We start from the raw sequence: 19,987 nt of genomic DNA on the forward strand, positions 1-19,987 counted from the left end.
AACTATGAAGATAGAATCACTGCTAGTCTGATAGCTTGTACCCAAGGGAACCCCTCAGCACTTACCCACTTGTACCCAGGGGAACCCCTCAGCACTTACCCTCTTGTGTCCAGGGGAACCCCTCAGCTCTTACCCTCTTGTGTCCAGGGGAACCCCTCAGCACTTACCCTCTTGTGTCCAGGGGAACCCCTCAGCACTTACCCTCTTGTGTCCAAGGGAACCCCTCAGCACTTACCCTCGTGTCCAGGGGAACCCCTCTGCACTCACCCTCTTTGAGCCTCCCATCTGCTGCTGCTGCTCCGTTGGGGAAAATGGTCTTGACGAATATACCCATCCTTCCCCGTGCTGAATCCTGTCCACCGACAATGCTGAAACCCAAGCCCTGGCCAGGAGGGAAGGGAGAAGATTCACTATGGGACTGGGGAACCAGGATTTATGACATTAATGAAGTTTTAGTTCTATAACCTGCTTCTGGCATATGCTGATAATGTCGATGGCCTCCTGAACAACCGTGGTAAGAAACCTGAATTAATAAATCCAGCTATAACCACCAAGTCCGTACATATTTATCAAATAAGCAAAATTAAACAATATGACCCTTTATGATTTATGACTCATGACCTGACTATGCAACACAGGTCTGTCTGAAGTGATGGCCAGCATAATGTGCTGGCAGTGCATCTATTGTCCAGAGAGGCCACTCACCTTGCCCTGTCCTTTCATCAGGACGATGTTGGAGATAATAGATGGCTGTGCCAGTCGCCATGGAGACTCCACTTGAACAGTGCTTAGGGAACGTGTCGATTTTTTCACAATTTGATATTCCTAGAGAAAATTATCAAAGAAATCCTGGTGAAAAAAAGCTTGACATCATACCAGATGCTATTTATTCTTGAGTGTGATAAACCACTAAGAATGATTATTGCCTTGATAATTCATTTTGCATGATCTATGAAGCCTCAAAGGGTCCCAAAATAATTACAGTTGTGCGACCATATAGGGAACACATTCAGACCATAACGAATGCCCTAGATGATCTATTACTCCCGCCTAGTCAAAACAAATCTCTCACCAAAATTGGATGGTTGCTAAAAGCATCACAGAAATAATAAAAGGTTAATCTAAGTTCATTTCACTTTGCAAACATCTCCATCTCTCAATTAGCTCTTGACAACTATGGCAATTAGTGGATCCTTGATGATCTCACAGTCTGTGTTAAAGTAAGAGACTGGTCGATAAGACTGGTCTTTGATGTACCACTGCCACCTAATTAAACATCAAAGGAGACTTCGACCTTGGCAACGCTCTCTTAAGGTGACTCTGCGTCTCTTCATTACTTTCAGAACCATGAATACTTAGCGGAACTTTTTCAAACATGACATGCAATAAGACAGCATGGGCACAAGACAGTATAAGATATAGTATAAGATCTTAATACTATATCGATAGTCCTTAGTGATGAAAAGTCCTTAGCGTAAAAATGGAGCCTGAGGATAGCTGACTGACCTGTCGCACTCCAACAGTGTCCAGCTGCTGAGGGAGGGAATGTTTACGTCCACCACGTACCGGCTTCTCTGGCATGTCACTTGCTTCTCCGTTTTCAACTACCAGCTCATCATCTTCCCCAACAGACTCTAGACGGCAGCCACCCCCTAATAACATCAATGTCAACATCAACAAAATGGTGACATTTATCTCAAAGACTTTTGAAATGTCCGGGCCTGAGTCAGGCAACAAATACATCAAGAAACATTTTTTAATCTTGTTTGGCCAAAGGGATGTTTCGATTTCAATTTTGACAACAACTTCGGGTCAGAATCCAAGTAATGCACACGCATTACAAATTCTCCGCACTCTGCTTGTGCTTTTGGCTTGATTAAAGATGGCAGCCGTAGTGTCCTGACCTTGAGATCTGCTGCGGAACTTCATGGGTGCTGGGCTGCGGCAGCATCCTTTGGGTCCCTCAAACCGTCCACGCTCGTCCGGTTTAGCCATCTCGCTGAACTGAGTGAGGAGAGAGGGAATTAGTGATGCTGCACCAAGCTAGCCAAGGGAGAGAGGTCTCATCTCCATTTCTTGAGGAGCCCTATAGGAAAACAGTGAGAATTTGCTTGCCCTCTGTCAGCTCTCTAAACATTTGCGGATGGGCCTCAGGAATGTTTTTCACAGCTCTGTATCACTTCGTCACAGCCAGAGATTTTTTTTAAATGATAGCTGAAATCTTAAAGTTTCTCCAGAAATGGCCCTGCCTAATGCTTTGTACAAATGTGTTCAAATAGCAAATTACAGATACTAACAGCCAAGATGTGAGAAATCTCAACCTATGTTGAGTAATTGCCAAAATGTAATCACCTAACTCTGACTTACAAAAAAAGATGAGCCCCTGAGATTCTTTCCTTGATTTAGATTTTGATTTGGAGCATTTATTATGTCAGTGGTATAATTTAAAAAATTAAAATGGATATACAGGACATAACTGCATGATTTTTAATTCTAATAGATATAACATTAAGGTCAGTCAAAATTATTGCTGTTGGTATAGCTTGGCTCTCTCACTTGAAGCCTGAAGCAGGATGTAAGAATGTGAGCAAGGGACCACAAGACCACACAGTAGATGATTTTTCTAAAATTCTAGAATTATTTTTCTAGAATTTGTGTGGCAAATGAATTGGTGAGAAAAGAATACATTACTTTTAGAAGGCAGAGATTCACAGGCACTACAACATGCAAAAAAATCAGCCTGGCTTGGTAAACCTGGGAGTTTGGGATGGGGGCTGGAGGCACCAAACAAAATGCACCAGAAAGAACTTTGTGGACATCAGTGTTGTAGAGACATGGTATGTGTTTACCTGTCTGTATGCCATTACCTGAATGAGACCAGAGGGACAGGAATGTTAAGAATGGCATATCTGGATAAACAGAGCCAAGCCATATCAGCCGCTCAAATCTTTGCGGCCAAAATGTTCTAGATTTTTCAGCTTTAAATTGCATGGTATTAATACTGACCTCATCTTCACATCTGATGAACCCACAGAAGACCTTCCATTCTCTAAAACTGTTTTTCTGTACCTCACTAATAAGTTGTGGAGTAATATGAAACAGGTGAGCTGGCAGTGGTGGCAAAGTAGCAAACCAAAAGCAACTTGAAAGACAATAAGAAAAAAGGGGAAGAAGCAACAGACTCACATGGCACCACACTAACGTTGCCCCTCTCTTCAGGTACACACACACAAAACTTCATTTTTACCCCTGTTATTTTAAACGAAGTAAACAGCAATGCTACATATCAACAGCTTTGCTCTTGAGCTGTGGCCCTTGTCCTTAAACGAGTCTAAACATGTGGGAAAAGATTCACACCTCTCATTTCAGACCTGCAGAGAGGAAGCTCTCCTCTCATATTTGATTAGACTGATTAGGGAGTCCTTTGCTGTCAGCAAAGCATGCATGTCTCCTGCATGAGCGCGCCGCAGATAGCCACAGAACGGGCCTGTGGGCTTCCAGGAAAACCAGCGCACCACTGCTCCTCACACAACTTGGTGTGTGACATGCACAGCTGTGTGACTCTTCTCTCATTTTCGTCATCATTCTCCCCTTCTGCTCTTGCTTATCTCACACTCTCTGTCTTCAGACAACACTATGCCCACCAGATACAAAGGAACCTGACAAATAACTTTATCTGGAGAGCCTACCTAGTGTCAACACTGGCAATCAATACAAAACCTTCTCAAGCTCAGAAATGTGAGAGTAGAAGTTAGGTAAATCCTCAAAGTTTATTAGTGTGTAAGGAAACATTTGAGCAAGTGTCTGGTGTTCTACTATTAAAATGTCCACAAACACTACAAACATGGAAGGGATTTTCAATTCACTTCTAATTGATTTTACAACTTAACTGGTATCCCAAGTCATTAAGTAAATTGGATTTCATATTTTATTTTAGTTTTTCATGTCATCGGTCTCAGGTAATCAAAAGTAGTTTACACAGTAGCAAAGTACTAAAGAAATGACGACAGGGATGTCCTACAATTAGTGGGAGGTAGATGAATCATGAGGAAGTGTTGAACAATGGCAAATGAGGTCATTCTTCTGCAGTCCATCAAGAGCAAGCTACTCTAGCAATTCACTTTAGCCCCCAGGCTCAAATCATGCAAAGAAACCAGCTTCAGGAAGCACACTCTCAAACAAACAATCCATTCCCACGGTGAGGGGGTCCCAAGTTTTGAAATCTATGATGTACACTACACTTAATAGATAGATGCTTGCCAGATGCAGACTCTAGTAACTGCCCTGTATTCATGACTGAAATTAGCAGGCACCCTTCAATACTAATGCAATTTGATGGTGGGCGGGAGCCAAGCAAATTTTCATTTTCACATCCTGCAAACAAGAAGGAGCTGAGAAAAGCCATTTGAAGTCGGCAGTGGTAGTTTGGGGTGCAGGGGGGCCTTCCATCATTCCATCAGCTTGATGACTGTCCAGGATTACCTGCGTCATTGTTGATCGCCGAACTAGAACAGCATTTAGTTGCAGCTTGATTAAACTTTAACAATGTCTGACAACGTTCGTCTGATGAGTTGCTGCTTGCTCACAACAAATTAATTATTTCTTACCTGTGGTGCATCAGGGCAAACACTGGCTCTAGCTGCCTAATAGAAAACCTGGTAAAACAACAGATGAACTGCAAGCATACACACGAGCCCCTAGAACACATGGACATAGGGACAGTGATACAGATACGCTTGGTGGCCTAGGGCCTGTTTTAGTTACATGCCAAGGTGGTGAAATGGCAGAAAAATGGTTGACAGTCCTTATGCTTCTCAGGTCTTTATTGTTGCTTTCAAGTGTTGGTATGAGAGTTATAAGGGAAGAATTTTGAAGAGCTCATAAAACATAAATTCCTCCCTTTCAGTCAAATCTACATAATGCCCCACAGCTCTAGCTGTGTGAAGTACATCTGCAGTCGGCATGTGTGTGCAGACATGTGGTTAACATAAGTGAGAATGGAACTTTCAGTGATAAAGGATTGCAGCATGAAATCTATGTGTTCACAAACACACACACACACACACGCACACACGCACATACGCACATATGCACACATACACGTATGCACACACATGCAATTTGGCGGTCTATCTGGCAGCGACGGGAGGTGTGTGAGATGAAGGCAGGAGATAGTGAGGCTGATATGGCATAATGGCATACGTACCGAGTCCTGGGTGGGCAGGGAAAGGCTGCTGCCTCTCACGTCCTCCACATCCGGCTCCATGTTCTCCTTCTCCTCCCCAGGGGATGGCAGGGCGTCCTGCCCCGAGCACACGCTTACCAGGTCAGGCAGGCTGGTGGACGGGTACTTGTGGAAGTCCACTTCAGTCTCGGCCTGGGAGCGCCAGGGTAGAATCAAGTGGTTGGACAGAGAGAAGCAGAAAGAGAGTGAGAGAAAGCCAGGAAAATGTAGAACAGCCTAGGTTTATTTTTATCTTAATCTACTAAAGTGGTATGATGTGCACATTAAGGCTTCCCTCTTCTAAAACGTTTTAGATGTTTCAGGCTGAAGCTTGCATCTGCCTCACCCGTCAAAGTCGCAGTTGCGTTCGTTAAACCTTGAAACATTACATAGCAAAACTCCCAAATATCTAAAACCAGAGCAGGACTAAGTAGCCCTCTGAAATCACACCTGTCACAGGCAATAACAAAAAGCATGTCGAAACATTATTATATCTTGCTCATACCTCAAATTCTAAATCTGCAATCAATAGTATATCAATCAACAAAATGAGATAAAATTTGATTTAAAAAATTACTCTTGCATAAAGGAGAGTAATCACAAAGCTAAACAGGGTAAATATTAAATAAAAGAAATATAAATATTAAAATAAGATAACACTTTTATTGATCCCAAAGGACACTGAAGATGTGTCTTAGGGTTTGCCCGTATGGGATGTCAGTGTGAAGACTTTTCAGTCGTACCCTGCTGGCAACTACCAGCTGCACCAGGCCTGCCATGGAACGAAGGACTGCCACAGCCTCTTGGTGTGAGAGGCCCACCAGCGAGTGCCCATTGAACATCAGCAGCTCGTCTCCTGCCTTCAGCCGCCCATCCCTATGACAACAATAGCCAGTTTATCCTGTTCACAGCAGGAGCACTGATCTATGATCAGTACTACCCTGGATATGCTAATGATTACAATGGTACCCTCCTAGTTTGGTGGTGTTGGATGTTTGGGGAAAATTAGGTAGCTAGTGGGTAGAATCTGAGATGACTAACATTTGGGGAAAAAAACAGCATTCACCTTAGAATTTGTGAGGACATTGTGAGGGAAATTCAAACTGCCTTTGCTAACAACACGGATCCAAAGATCTTTGACAGAAAAAAAGATATCTGAGAAAAATCCCAGCAATGTAATTTTAAAGGCAAGGGAGCACAAAAATGATGGATATCACATTACTCTCATTAACCCTTCAACGATGAGATGCTTCACGAGGCTCTAGGGCAGAGCAAAACAGGCATGATCTGATGGATGCGTAGGGCTCATAACAAAAAAAAAAGTATAAACTAAGGTTCTACCTTTGTTTGTTGTAGACTAACATTCCACAGAGCTCTCACAACATTTAAGAACTTCCTGTCAATGAGGCCCAATCATGGAAGTCTTGTATGACTGCAGCAGAAACAGTCCACCCTTACTGTGAGGACTCTGAAGGGCTGCTTATATGATCCACACAGACCCTCTACTTCTCAGGAGCTCATATATCATAAGTACTTTGTACTTTATTCAAGGTCTGTAAACTAATCCAAAGGCAAATACCGCAAACTTCATTTTTTTGTGCTAAATGTTTCTCCTTTAACTTAGAATATCACCTACGGGGTCAACTGAAATGTTTGGAGACGAGTGATCTCAATCTACCTCGGTTCCTGGCTCATTACCGTCCAGTTGTGCTTTCATAAGCCTCTGCCAATGATTTGCGAAGAAAAGCAAGTCAGCAAATTCCATAACATATTATAGCTTTAAACACAGTCTGTGTGTAGGCGTAGTTGGAAAGATATTTTTGGAGCAAGAGAAGAAAGACTGAGTGCAGGATCTGAACAATACAGGACTTTCCCACAGTTTAACATTTCTCAGTCATTGCTGCATTTTAGTGCATTGCCCTGTTTTGCAGCAAAAGGAAATAGTGGAACAATTAGGATACGTCAGCATCATATGCTACATTATAACCCTCTATAACAAATTTTCATTTAAGCATCTATACAATGCTTGTTTATGTGTACTATTAATACATACACTTGATCCACTATGTGGATCATCCTATACAATCAGTGACAAATAACATGACTGCAGCATCCTTTCTTAAAGAATATCCAACAGCATTGTTAAGCTAAGGCTGATATCAGCAAAGGCTGGTAATAGAAGTGTATACATTCTGAATCTAAACACGGACACTGCTGTGGCTTTGAAGATTAATGAGCGTCCTGGAGAGCACTCGAGATGGCAAGACACTTTGCATATGGATGAAGAACCGTTGGGGCAGTGTGTCCACAGTGCCCCTGGTTGCCACGGCACCGCATGATTGCCTCTTAGCAATGTGGGGTGGGGGAGGGATTACCTTTGCGCAGCTCCGCCCTCCTCCACGTGGGCCACGATGATGCCATGCGGGGATCGCTTGGAGCCGCGGCCACCCGTGATCTGGATGCCCAGGCCATCCTGCCCTTTCACCATGTGCATCTTCCAGATATGACTACTCTCCCTCTGCTGTAGAGGACCGGTGGGGCCGAGAGAGAAAAAGAGATGTGTTACTTTCTCAGAATAATGTTAGAAAAGTGGTTTACTTAATGAGATCATATTTACATATTTCCTGCCAAACGCTTTGCCTTTGCAGCCCCAGCTGTTACGTGATCTTAAATTAGAGAAAGTATTTTACAGCACTTCGCCGCCTTTTTCTGCACCAGCAACTACTTGCAAAAACTATCTACAACTTTTCTGACAGAAACTCGCCTCCTCAATTAAACACATGGCCATCTACTGCCTGCAATGCAAAAAAAAGGAAATTCACTTCACCTCTGGAGTGCCATTCACACTGAATGGGACAAAACTAATGGGTTTTCCACCCTGCTCAGACGATCCCACTTTTTGATCCAGACTGCTTCCTTTTTGGAGTACTCTACAAATACAGAGTGAGAGACTTGTAGAAGCACCTGCCTGTGACAGCCGCTGAAGGCAGAGGCCCCAGCCACCTCTCTGCTGAGCAACTCCGTTAATCTCAACATGTCTGCTGCCATTACCGTCACTGAGAGCGGAGGAACTCTAAGAGAGGAATGTTGTAGTGCTTTCAGCAGACAAAAGAATTAAGGGTGGATGAGAGTTCAGGGACAGCAACAGAGCTGTACAACAATGATTTCTGGGGTTGGGGTTTAGTCAAGTCTCAAAGGATTATGAATGAAATCCACATCAGAACACAAATGACTAGTAAACTATTACTATGGTTGTTATTTTGGTTTATATTTCATGGAAATTATGTAAGACCTTCTTGAAAAATCAACAGAACAATGGCTGAGCAGTTCAAATGTTTACCATGGCTCACCACTTTAGGGGTGATGCTAGGGCAGTCACAGATGTCCTCTGGCTGTTCCTGACTTCCTGACTTAAAATATAACACAACACAATGTTTCCTATAGGATGAAGACCCTACTATCACAGTGCCAGTGATAAAATATGGATGGATAAGAGAATCCATTACTCTAAACAAAGCCCAGTCTGGCGTAAAGTTCTAAGTCGCCCTAAAGTGTAGACTGCCACAAAGCTCAGGCTTTATTACATCCTTCACTTTAACCCTTTTTGTAAGCTTAACGTAGGTTTATCCAGGATTGGCTTTGTACCATCGAATTTATATTTGAGCTAGCTTTCCATGCCATTGTGCCCTACTAAGAGCCTAGGTCTAAGAGGCACTACTAATAAAATGTACATCACTAAGAATTGAAGACATTACTCCCCAGAACATCTACTAAAATAAAGTTTTTTTCTGGTAGTACCGCGTGGTCCTGCTCACCACCTCTTTCCATTAGTCTGATGTACTGACCTGGTCTGGACACATGAAAGGGACAGAAAACACTACAGGCCTTCTTTTATATGCTAATGTGCTCACATCAAAAGTGTCCAATTATACCACAGAATAAGAGGCTTCAAGTCTTTACTGTAAACTATACTCCCCTGGTCAAATCTGACACCAAGAAGCATGAGGAAATGAGAAGCTCAGGACAATATTCACCTACAGTAGTAAAGCTGTCTATATGTTTCTTTTATGATACATTGCTGTATGTAGCATATAAGTAAGATGCAGGCTCTGAAATGCAGCACACTTGTAGAAAGTATACAAGAACAGGATTTCACTTAATGAGAGGATTCTGCTTTAAAAATAACCGTCCCAGGGTTGAAAATTGCAAAACAGGCTGGAAGAAGCGAAGAAAACTCACGAGTCAGGAGACCATGGTTTAAAAAAATAAATAAATAAATAGATATAAAAAAAACCACAGTTAACCACAGTAACTATGTATAGGCTAAGTTTGGCAAACTGGAACAGGCACAAATCAGAAAACAGTAAGACAAAACACCAGGATATAGAGTGGTTCAAAAATGACACCGTGAGTGAAGGGGACTTTGCAGAGCACTGTAGAAGGACATGGATAACATAGCCAGGCAGTGATTTGGCCCAAACAGGGTACAGGTTGATATCATTGGGGATGAGCTTGGGGGAGGAGCAAACCTTGTAAACAGCCACATGAGTGACAGTAATGAAAAAAAATTTAAGAAAGAATTGTAACTAATTATCACTGTCTGAAAGTGGTTTAAGGTATTCTGGCTTTAAAAGATCTACCAATTAAGTTCAAGGATTTCATTGATCTACTATGCCTTTTTGTAGCTAAACAGAATTAAGAAGTTAATTAATTGTTTTAGGCAATTACCCTTGAGGCTTTTAGAACATTATGGTTATTGGTTCAGTCAAGAACAGTGTGCTGTTTAACATTCAACCTCTAAAACATCAGGCCTTTGTGCGACTAAAATAGCATTAACTTTGGAGCCTCGAATTCAGAGAAAAGTTCCTGTGTCGATTTAACTCTGAGCTTTGCCTTCTATCAACATGCTGGAATCAAACTCCTTTGAATGTAGAGCCTGAGAAAGCTAGCACTCCCAGCATGAGGCACTCAGACCTTCTGACAGATAAGCAAACAGTCTGACTCTGTCAGCATGTAGGTGCATGTTAGTGCGAGCCTTTTCTATGAGATCCAAGAGGAAGAGACGCGTCTCCTTAAAGAAAGGCTGCTGGCGGGGGTGAATCACTGCTGCTGAAAGGCTGCATGTTGCAATGAACCGGTCTGATCCCACCCCCATCCTCTCACCTCTCAACATTCCCACGACAGCGCTCCACACACCCCAAATACAACCATGGGCACACCTCCCAGCAGCACGTGCTAAAGGCTTATGGCTTTTTTTTTTTACACACAAATGCAACACAAACAAACAAGCATAGAACAAGCCAAACCAGATGAGCATAGTCACTTTTCTGGATTTGAGCTACCATAAACCCCAGTAGAAGTCATACAAAACCAGAGCAACATGTTGCTCTTCTTGAATGGGAGATACATTTTATAGGCATTTCATAAGCAGATATAACAGCCTAATATTGTGAGTTGACTGACAACTTCCAGTATCTAGACATGATATCTAAAGTAAACAAGCACACATTCCACAAAAAGGGGACCTGGTGTACCATAAAAATTTAACCCTGTTCAGGATCTTGCAAGCAACTTTCACTCAAGATTGTGAAACTTGTGTTTCATTTTGTCCCCTGTGAAAAAAAATGGAGACAGATACAACATAAAGCAGACTAAGTAGCCTCTAATCCTAATTCTTTAAAGTGGTCTGTCAGAAATGCCTTAACTGCATGAGGCCCACAGAGCCAAATCCTACTTGTCTTTGAAATACCATGCGATTGGTCAAAATCAAACTGCTAGAAATTCTGATGTTATCCCTTGAAGCTGCAATGAACAACCGCTAGTGCATGGACTCATCTGCCTGCAAGACAGCATGGTTATTTTGAGCTAGCCAGCCTCCTTCAGACATCACAAGGCATATTGGTTAGGCGAAATGCCCGAGGTTCCCTCAGGGTCAGATCAGAAACATATGCACTTGGGCACACTGTGGGCCCCAAAATAATTACATGATGAGCTATAACAGACAGTTCCTTACAGCACTGAAGGATGATGGTGGAACTGATGGCAATGGCACTGTTCTAACAGAAATGGTGCATGGATCACAGTAGCTGTTCACTGATGTGGGATAATTCAGTTCTGCTATTCATATTAGGCATCTACATGTGACAACTACTGATTATGGCTTGGCCTCTTGTCAAGATTTCAGCTGTTAAATGTACATGACTGGGAAATATTAGTGAGAATAAACCAGTTTTCACAAAATTCCTAAGAGATGTCAGTTGTATATCAAACTAGTAAAGCTGTAATTGCTGGTAAATCTGTAAATGTTAAATGTCTTTTTCCATAATACCAAACTAAAATCCACAAACGAGTTATCCCCTCAGTAAGAACATTGAGACAGAGGGAATCTTTCTTAGAGAAACTTCCAGTCAAGGCACCAGCAAAAAAACAAAACATTTAATTCTGATATGTCTACTTTGGACTTTGGATTGCTAGTTTTGACAACAAAAATTCAGTTAAAAATTCTATTTTTACAAGATATAAATATTCTGCTGCTGTTATATATCTGGCTAAGGGCTTTTTTAATGACAGCGCTAACCCACCTTTAGTTCTATGGAGAAGACAGATATTTTAGACTATTTTTAGACACTGAGCAAATAACTATGTCCTGTCTTCTTCACTGCATTCACATTAGCAACAAATTTATAACCATTGTAAAATATATTCATTAGATCTCCTTAAAACTTTATCTGGAACACTGCACTGATTTTGGTTTCATTTAGTCTGAATACAACTAATAAGATATCTATATATAGTATCAATGGATTCCCTCTGGTTTTACCTTGTTGGGGGCTTCACTGGTTATTGACTCGGCCTTCAGGCTGCCTGACAGCCGTGAGTAGGAGCAACTGGGCAGCGTGGCAGTGCTACCAACCCTCATGTGATTGGACAGGGGCACATCAGGTCCCACAACTGGCCCCTCCTCAGTTGGTGTGTCTGTTGGGGTGCCCAGCTCTGGAGATGCAACTTCCATCCCGTTGGGGCCAGGGCCATTCTCATGCTCGCACTCCCTCCCATCCTTGCTGTCCCGCGTGAACGAGGAGCGGGAGATGACGCCGAACTTGCGCGTGCGCTTGCCGTTCTGCGTGGGGCTGCCCGTTGGTTCCAGGGGGGTGCTGTCGCAGTGCTTGGCACTCCCAGCACAGATCCTGGTGCCAACCCCGGCGCCGTTGCACAGATGGACAGGGGCCTTACGCTTAATTCTCCGTAGCATGATCAGATAGATGCAGCCACCATTCCAGCACTGATCCGCCAGGTAGCTGCGCAAAAGAGAAGGAACAACATATGGTCACTTTCCCAAACTCCAAAACCACAGGAATGCCAAAGAAATATACTAAATGCCTAAGAATGTACTAAACTAACTTTGTTAAATGCCCCAAAACCAAAATGTTTCAGATAAGTCTACATGCTTATACACACATGCTACATATTGCAATGCACAGAACACCAAAATCAAGGTAACAATTCAAATACCAGAAAACAGTTCCAGCAAGTTCCTAAGAACCTAACTGTTACACAATTTTAGGATTAGTGAGAGTGGATTAGTAAACCATTACTCTTCCAGGGAGGGGAACAGCAATAAGAAATCCATGAGCACTGTGCCAAACAGCCAGTCAGGTGCAATGAAAGAGTCACAGAGGATAAAATGGATACATAATAGATTACAGATCAGGTTCAGGAACCCTTAAGCTTAGCATTTTCTTTAAAGAGCTTTGGCTTTTTATCTTAAGCCGCAGGATAAAAACTTGAACATTTTGTTAGCCACATTCTAAATAACCTCATAAAGCCTGCATGACCGGCCAACCCCTTGGCCACCACTGAGAAGGATTATTGTTGCTATATATTAACTTAGGCCATCTAACATGTTAAAAAGAGCCACAGTCAATTATTTGCTCTGTTTTCCAAAGTTTGGACAAGCAGTGTCCAATGGTGTAACAATGGTGAATTTATAACAGACCTGGTTCTACAGAGGCAAAATCACATATACTTTACTATCCCCCTAATAAAAGAAATGCAGATCACATCATTAGACTGACAAAATTAGAAACAAAGAAACCTTGTGAAGAAAATTCAACACACATTGTGCGGAAAAGTCTTTAAATATCAGCACACAGCGGCACACAGACGTCAAAGTTATGTCCATACACTGACCATGTCTCCTCTATGACATTCTACAAGTATTCAGTCGGCATTAGGTGCAGGCGGATGATGAGACATGCTGCTCTAGACAGTTTGTCCGGCCTGAAAAAAGCACTGGGCATGTGGGTCTGCTACATATGACAGTGTTCTGACTCACAGTACAATGCTGATGGGATGTACCAACAAAGCATTTTTTTACATCCACAACACCACAATGAGAATACTAAGACCCTAATGAAAGAAAGGCATGTGTCTGCCTGTGTGTCAGAAGAGAGACACACAGGTTGAACTTCGATATTTGAAGAAGCATTTTAATGATGACCAAAGAATGCAATGGCCAGTCTTGGCCAGTATCTGTAAGATTATGAAAGTCTGATAATGCTTGGATGCTGAAACGAGGGAGGAAATCTTGAAGAGGCACTGATTTTTCATTATCTTCAGAGGAGTAAAACAGATAAACATATCAGTAAATGTAAGCTCCACTGTATGCAATAAATAATTTCACATGGAAGGCAAAACATTCTGCTAATGTCCTTTTCCAATAACTTCAACAGTTCACAGCAAACTGCATATCTTAAGATGAAAATAAAGAAAACCAAGTGAAGAGGAGGACCACAGTCTTTATTTATGAATCCTTTTCCACAGCACCTCCAGCTTTAAACTGTAACATTAACAAATGTAGTATAACTGAATGATGACACCCTGCTGCAGTAAATTAGATCTGTATTTATGTGTTTGTGCAATGAGATATGTAAATGGAATTACATTTGACCTCTTGCACAAAGTCTAAAAATGTAATGACATAAATAATACAACAAAGAGAGACATGTCGGAAACCGGAAGTCTGCAAGGACTCTGTCTCCCAGGATCTCTGGAATAATGCGCACAAGGAGAGGCCAGACATTCTTAGGCAGCCACTTTGATGAAATTTGTTCTTCTGACAGAGCTCTGTGTTGCTTCAAAGCTCCATTATGTTTTCAGTCAGCATGAGAATATACGAGTCTATGCCTTTACCTTCCTCCTTTTCATCCTTATCTAGCTAAAATGCCAATTCTTTTATCCATTTCTGCCATGGATCGGTTATATGTCCCAGTGTAAACAAAGACACACACACCCACACACACGCGTAGGCACACACATACACACTTGAATATCAATTGGTTTACCAGCTACAGCTCAAGAGGCATTTTGCTTGCGCAAGCTGATTGGACTTCTTCAAAAACATTATGTGCTACAGCCTCTACATTTACAATATACACAACTAAACTTCGAAAAGTATGTGCTGCTGTTATACAGCATGAACCAGCATTGTTACATAAACCGCTTATCTCACTCTGGAATGCCAACTTTCTTATTGGCCCTTTCACCGGAACATTTATATTGCTACTTCCATGCTAGAATAAAGATTACTGTGGAATCCTTTTGGATGCATGTCTAAACATCTTTACCCTTGACACCACTTCTCTGTTGCACTACAAACAGGTTCTCAGGGAAACAGGTTTCCTGGGGAGGAAACCATTGACATAAAACACCTATGTAGTATAAATAGCTTTATAGTCAAAGCATCACTAAATACATTTTAACTGATTTTACTCCATAAATTGCTTTGCACATAGCTTGGGTATTGTCTGCTGTGAGTAAAAGATCACAGGATTTGTAAAAACCATTGTAACATTGATCAAATAAGACCAATATCATTTACAAATCAGTGAAGGAAATACGAGGCATAGAAAGCTTCACAATTTAGTGGCTACAGTTCTCTCATCAAATGTGTGGCATACCCCAGTAAAGTTTAGTCAAACTTCAGTCATCACTCCCATCACCTTATGCCACCTAAGCAACCACATGTTCACCATTAGGCATAAGAAAGGGGGGCAGTACAGCACCAATCTGATAAAGACAAACAATGAGGAAGAAAAAAAAAGCAAGCCATGACCTCAGCTTTGGCACACTGACGAGGAATTCGGCTGCTGTAAAATGCTAATGGGGCAAAGTGAAACGAAACAGCAGTTTCAGCCCTTCTGCTCCTTGAGAGGTTGAGCCTCAGCTCTGTTACAGCGCTGGGGGGAGAATCCAAACAGACAGGCTTCGACATGTCTCCAGAATAACGGAGACCAGCACATGGCAAAACCGGGCCCTTGGCTTTCAAAGGCCACAGTTTCCTGAGAGTGCCGGCCGGATTGGGCAGTGAGGTTTTTAAGTTCAATGGAGTGATGAGAGAAGTGATGCGGTGATATGTCTGGATGGTGGCAGGTTGTACAATGTGCATCGCTATGCAGGGGTCATGGTAAGAAATTTGGACATGTTTTGAGACAAGGAATTATGAATTTGAATAGAGTTGGGTTTATTGTCCACCTGAATAGTAAAGAAACAGACAATAATATATAGCCTGGTGTTTTTGTAGGTGTTCCTATGTGCACCAACAGAACAATATCCAGAACTCATGCGTGCACCTGGCTATCAGATGCTTCAACGGATCTGGCATAATCCTGAGAACTGGCCTAAGCAATGCAAAGAGCTCATATTTCTTGGATTGGATCTGGATGGCGCATAGCAGTGCATCATAAGCTACCTACCGTTCAGCCAGACAGAAATTCCATTCGGAAATATAAGATTACGTTCACTCGCATTACAGCGGCACACTTTTTCTGTGCCCCTTCATGATCATCTTCAGCACGGTGTAGAGTGAGAGGAGGAACAATCTCCTTGAGCAGTGGTTTGGTGCCTGCCAAAGTACACAGACTTAAAGTAGACAATCTCCAGCAGGAGCAGGGGGAGCAGAAAGCAACATATGTTGGGCTGCTGTAAAGGTGGAAGTCTGGGTTCCTGCTGTGCTACTTGAGACACTATAGAGGAAATCTCCCAACTGTACTACCACTGGCCCATAGCTAAAGGAGTCTATGATTATTTGCCTTGACCACTGATCGACCAGCAACACTGTGGAAACAGTCAACAGATTTAAACATATTTAACAACCAACAAATGGATCTGTCTCTCTACTTAGCCGTCAAGGAATAAACATATGGACAGAACAGACTATGTCATTTGATATACATCTTAATTTGATTACATTCTTGTGCAGTAACCAAATGAGTCCTAATTTAACAAAAAATGCAGAAAGAATGTTGTTGCATAACAGTTAAAAGGAAATTTATGTGGATGTCTATAACTGTAATTCACATTGTCAATGTTTTATTATATTATGTCAAGGTCATTAGTAATAGAACAATTCTTTGTTGGAGAAATAACCTTAAACTCTTAACCTTAACTCTACATAAGATAAGCTGCTAAGGACCAAGATCGGAGCATAACAAAAATACATTTTTGAAATAAGAAACATCACCCATATTCTACAGCACATGGACTGGAGTCCACTTGCTCCACATACTATAATGACAGATTAAATCAGTATAACTATACCTCTCTATCCCGGCCAAGACAGGAACAAGCACATGAACCAAACAGATTCCACTTCTTATACATAATAAACTGAACCTGTTAAACCACCCCGCTGTGCCCAAAGAGACAAGAACCAGTATGATATAAAAGAAGCTAAACTGGATTTCATTAGCTCGGTGAATGAATAATTTGAAAGGCACAGATGTGGATGAGGACTAGAAAAACAGACATTAAGATTAGTATAGGTATCTTATAAGTATCATTTGGTCCACACAATACGTCTCATATTGTATATACCAAGAATCATGGAAAACATGTCAATCTTGAAAAACTAGCATATTAACAAACACGAAAAACCACTCTAATTCTGAAAAAAAACTACCAGTACAATTAACTTGCTACATTATGGAAGGGTCATTCTATTTCAGAGTACAATAAAGAATAGAAACAGAGCAATTACAATAAAAGTACTGTTTCATTGTAGGCACTGTCCAGCAGACCAACACAGTGCTGAAATAATACTTTAGCATGGCCATATAAAAGCAGTAGTTTAGTTGATCCAAACAAGGTGGAAAAGTTGACTTTAAGGGCAGGTGACCAAGTCAAACAGTGAAACAAAGCATAAATGAGAGATACTGCACTGCAATATCAATCAAATTAAAGCCACTGATATCATTACTATAGGCATCACATGATTCATCATCACATATCCAGTAAACTAACCTAAAAATGTTAAGAGGAAACAGACTGCACTGATAGTGTTGTCAAGCAGACAAGGGTTCTAGAAGGCTCTCTCAGCTGTAAGGCTGCAGCTGAGTGGAGAGAACTGAGACACACACAGGACTTCATTAACCACTGAAGTGCTGTGTTATGAGCTGCTTTGTGTGTTAAGGTGTCAATTTTGAACTTATTCAGAAACGGTCAGCACACTGCACATACTGTAGCTCCTTTACATATTTGGCAGATAAACCACAGAAAAGGGTTATTACAATAGAGAAAAATGCATGTACAAACCCTTCAGCAGGGCCTAATAAATATTTCACAGACTTTAGAAGAATGGTTTATGGTTAGTGTGTGCATGTAAGTCAGCTGACTGTCGAAGACAACATTAAGATTCTGTGTTTGAGTAGTTTGGACAGAACTGCTTCAGTAACCATCAACGAAAAGGAGAAGACAACCAGTAAATAGGAAGAACCTACATCTTAGATTGGTTCAGTTTGAGGACACTGCATTGCATCCAGGACTTTATTTCCTTAAGAAAATATAGTAGAACAGCTATGAAGTGGAAAACATCATTGCATAGTGGTGTGCTCCTGCATGATACTGTGCAGCCAAACTGTGCAATCAAACGTTTTTAGATTGAGAAAATCATCAATGTACTGCATAAGAAAAAAAATGCTAAAACTTGTAGGTAACCATACCAAAATAAATCAAGTCCAATACACCATAAGTTGCTTTTAAAAACCTTGTTTGTAAAGAGCACTGAACTAATACATGACATGCCTAATGTAAATGTGGGTTTTGCCATAAATGCATTATCATGTAACCTATGCACAAAGCTGAAAATAAATATGTGAGAAATGCAGCACTCAAAATTATTCAGTATTTGTTTGGGTTTTATGTGTCATTGGTTGTTTCACTGTTTCCCTACTTCTATTTTAAATTCCAGTCACCTTTTAATGAAAACTTAAATAATCAGGGAACCTTATGGACACTTTGCATTCAGAAAACACAGACACCATTAGCTAGATACAAGGGCTAATATCCTCCAATGGCCTTCAGTAGCTTTGCAACACATTACTGCTCATACCACTTATATTGGCGTACATTCATATTACTGCATTCAACATATTGACAATGTTACATGCCAACCACAGTTTTACAACTAGGGTTAAACTTAGCATTTCTATTAACTAATAGGCTAATTATTATTTAGGCAGTTAGCAAGGTATTCCTTGTCTTTGGTTTATTAGTCTTCCATCTTCAAGAATTGTCTTATAATGAAACCCAACATATAGACTTTTGCAAGATCTTATGGACATAGTATGTAATCAACCATGCAGAAAGGCTGTAGCAGGAATGAAATGCAAATCCAAAATGCTCAATTTAAGTGCTGAAATTAAAATGGAAGAAACCCTGGTCTCAATGAGCTGACTGGCTAACAGTGACTAAAAAGAGGATGTAAAAATTTATATATATATATATATATATATATATATATATATATATATATTTATTTATTATTATTATTTTTATTTATTTATTTTTTTTAACCATATGAATCTTCAAAAATGACTTTCCTGACATTATTTATTATCTACACTGAAGTTTTGCTGTCTCCCAAAAATAACTAGTGTCACAAAGCAAAGCCTGTAGGTTACAGTTCAATAGGCTGCAAACAGCAGGTCAAGTGTTATTTTCCTTAAATTGGTGCCATGACCCAGATCATCACTGGTTAGAGCTCATAGGTCACCAGGAAAGCTCAAAAAGGAGGTGGGTCAATATCAAAAGAATGGAATCACACATATCAATCTTCAGACGATGAAATGGCTAATGTAGAATCGATTTCTGACTTTTACATTACATAGACAGTTATATGGGCAGAAAACAACCTGCATAACTTCAGAAATAAAGACTGATTTTAGTCCTTTAGTCCTCAGTTAAAGCTCTGACACCATAATTATGGTAGACATGTTCAAGCTTTTGTTTTCTTCCTTGGTATCTCAAGGTTTGAAAGTTTTTTATCCAGTTATCAGTTTCGTTATTAACTAAAATACTCAAATAGCAGGATCAACCAATTCACATCCAAGACAAATACTGTGAGCCTTTCTCTAAATTGATTTATAACTGAAATAACTGATTTCATATATAATTAATATAATGATTTAAAATGAGAATCTGAAAACTATCATACCTTTTGGGATTAGGATTTGGGATTATATGAATGAGAGAGCATAACCTAAAGTGTTAAAGTACAACTGCAGGGAAGACATTCTATAGTGTGGTGGGGAACTGAAAAAATAATCTCAGCCTTATTAACCAGACTAGAGAGAGGAAATGGTGCCTGCCACAAGCCCCTCTGCAACTAGATTCATCAGACAAAACTTGCTCAGATGGGGAGCAAGATTTAATTACGCAAATGTTCTTTGGAGCAGAAATCCACCCTCAACAACATCTAAAGGAGCT

The 19,987-nt window shown here is 40.9% G+C and overlaps 1 protein-coding gene across 8 annotated transcripts in view; it reads right to left on the reverse strand.

The window, feature by feature from the left end:
- pdzd2 (PDZ domain containing 2) overlaps positions 1–19,987 on the reverse strand; it is a 65,162-nt gene that overhangs the window by 20,038 nt on the left and 25,137 nt on the right. For all 8 annotated transcript variants that reach the window (XM_081714142.1, XM_081714143.1, XM_081714141.1 and 5 more), the window contains 8 exons: positions 12,045–12,522; positions 7,600–7,745; positions 5,968–6,100; positions 5,207–5,377; positions 1,905–2,004; positions 1,507–1,652; positions 706–825; positions 268–382 (listed from right to left, as the gene is read on the reverse strand). In XM_081714142.1, the coding sequence (XP_081570268.1) occupies positions 268–382; positions 706–825; positions 1,507–1,652; positions 1,905–2,004; positions 5,207–5,377; positions 5,968–6,100; positions 7,600–7,745; positions 12,045–12,522 (1,409 nt within the window). The remainder of the gene's footprint in view (positions 1–267; positions 383–705; positions 826–1,506; positions 1,653–1,904; positions 2,005–5,206; positions 5,378–5,967; positions 6,101–7,599; positions 7,746–12,044; positions 12,523–19,987) is intronic.

This window comes from Electrophorus electricus, chromosome 5, assembly GCF_041902795.1.
Source record: "Electrophorus electricus isolate QZ-2024a chromosome 5, ASM4190279v1, whole genome shotgun sequence".
In the NCBI taxonomy this organism is placed as follows: domain Eukaryota; kingdom Metazoa; phylum Chordata; class Actinopteri; order Gymnotiformes; family Gymnotidae; genus Electrophorus; species Electrophorus electricus.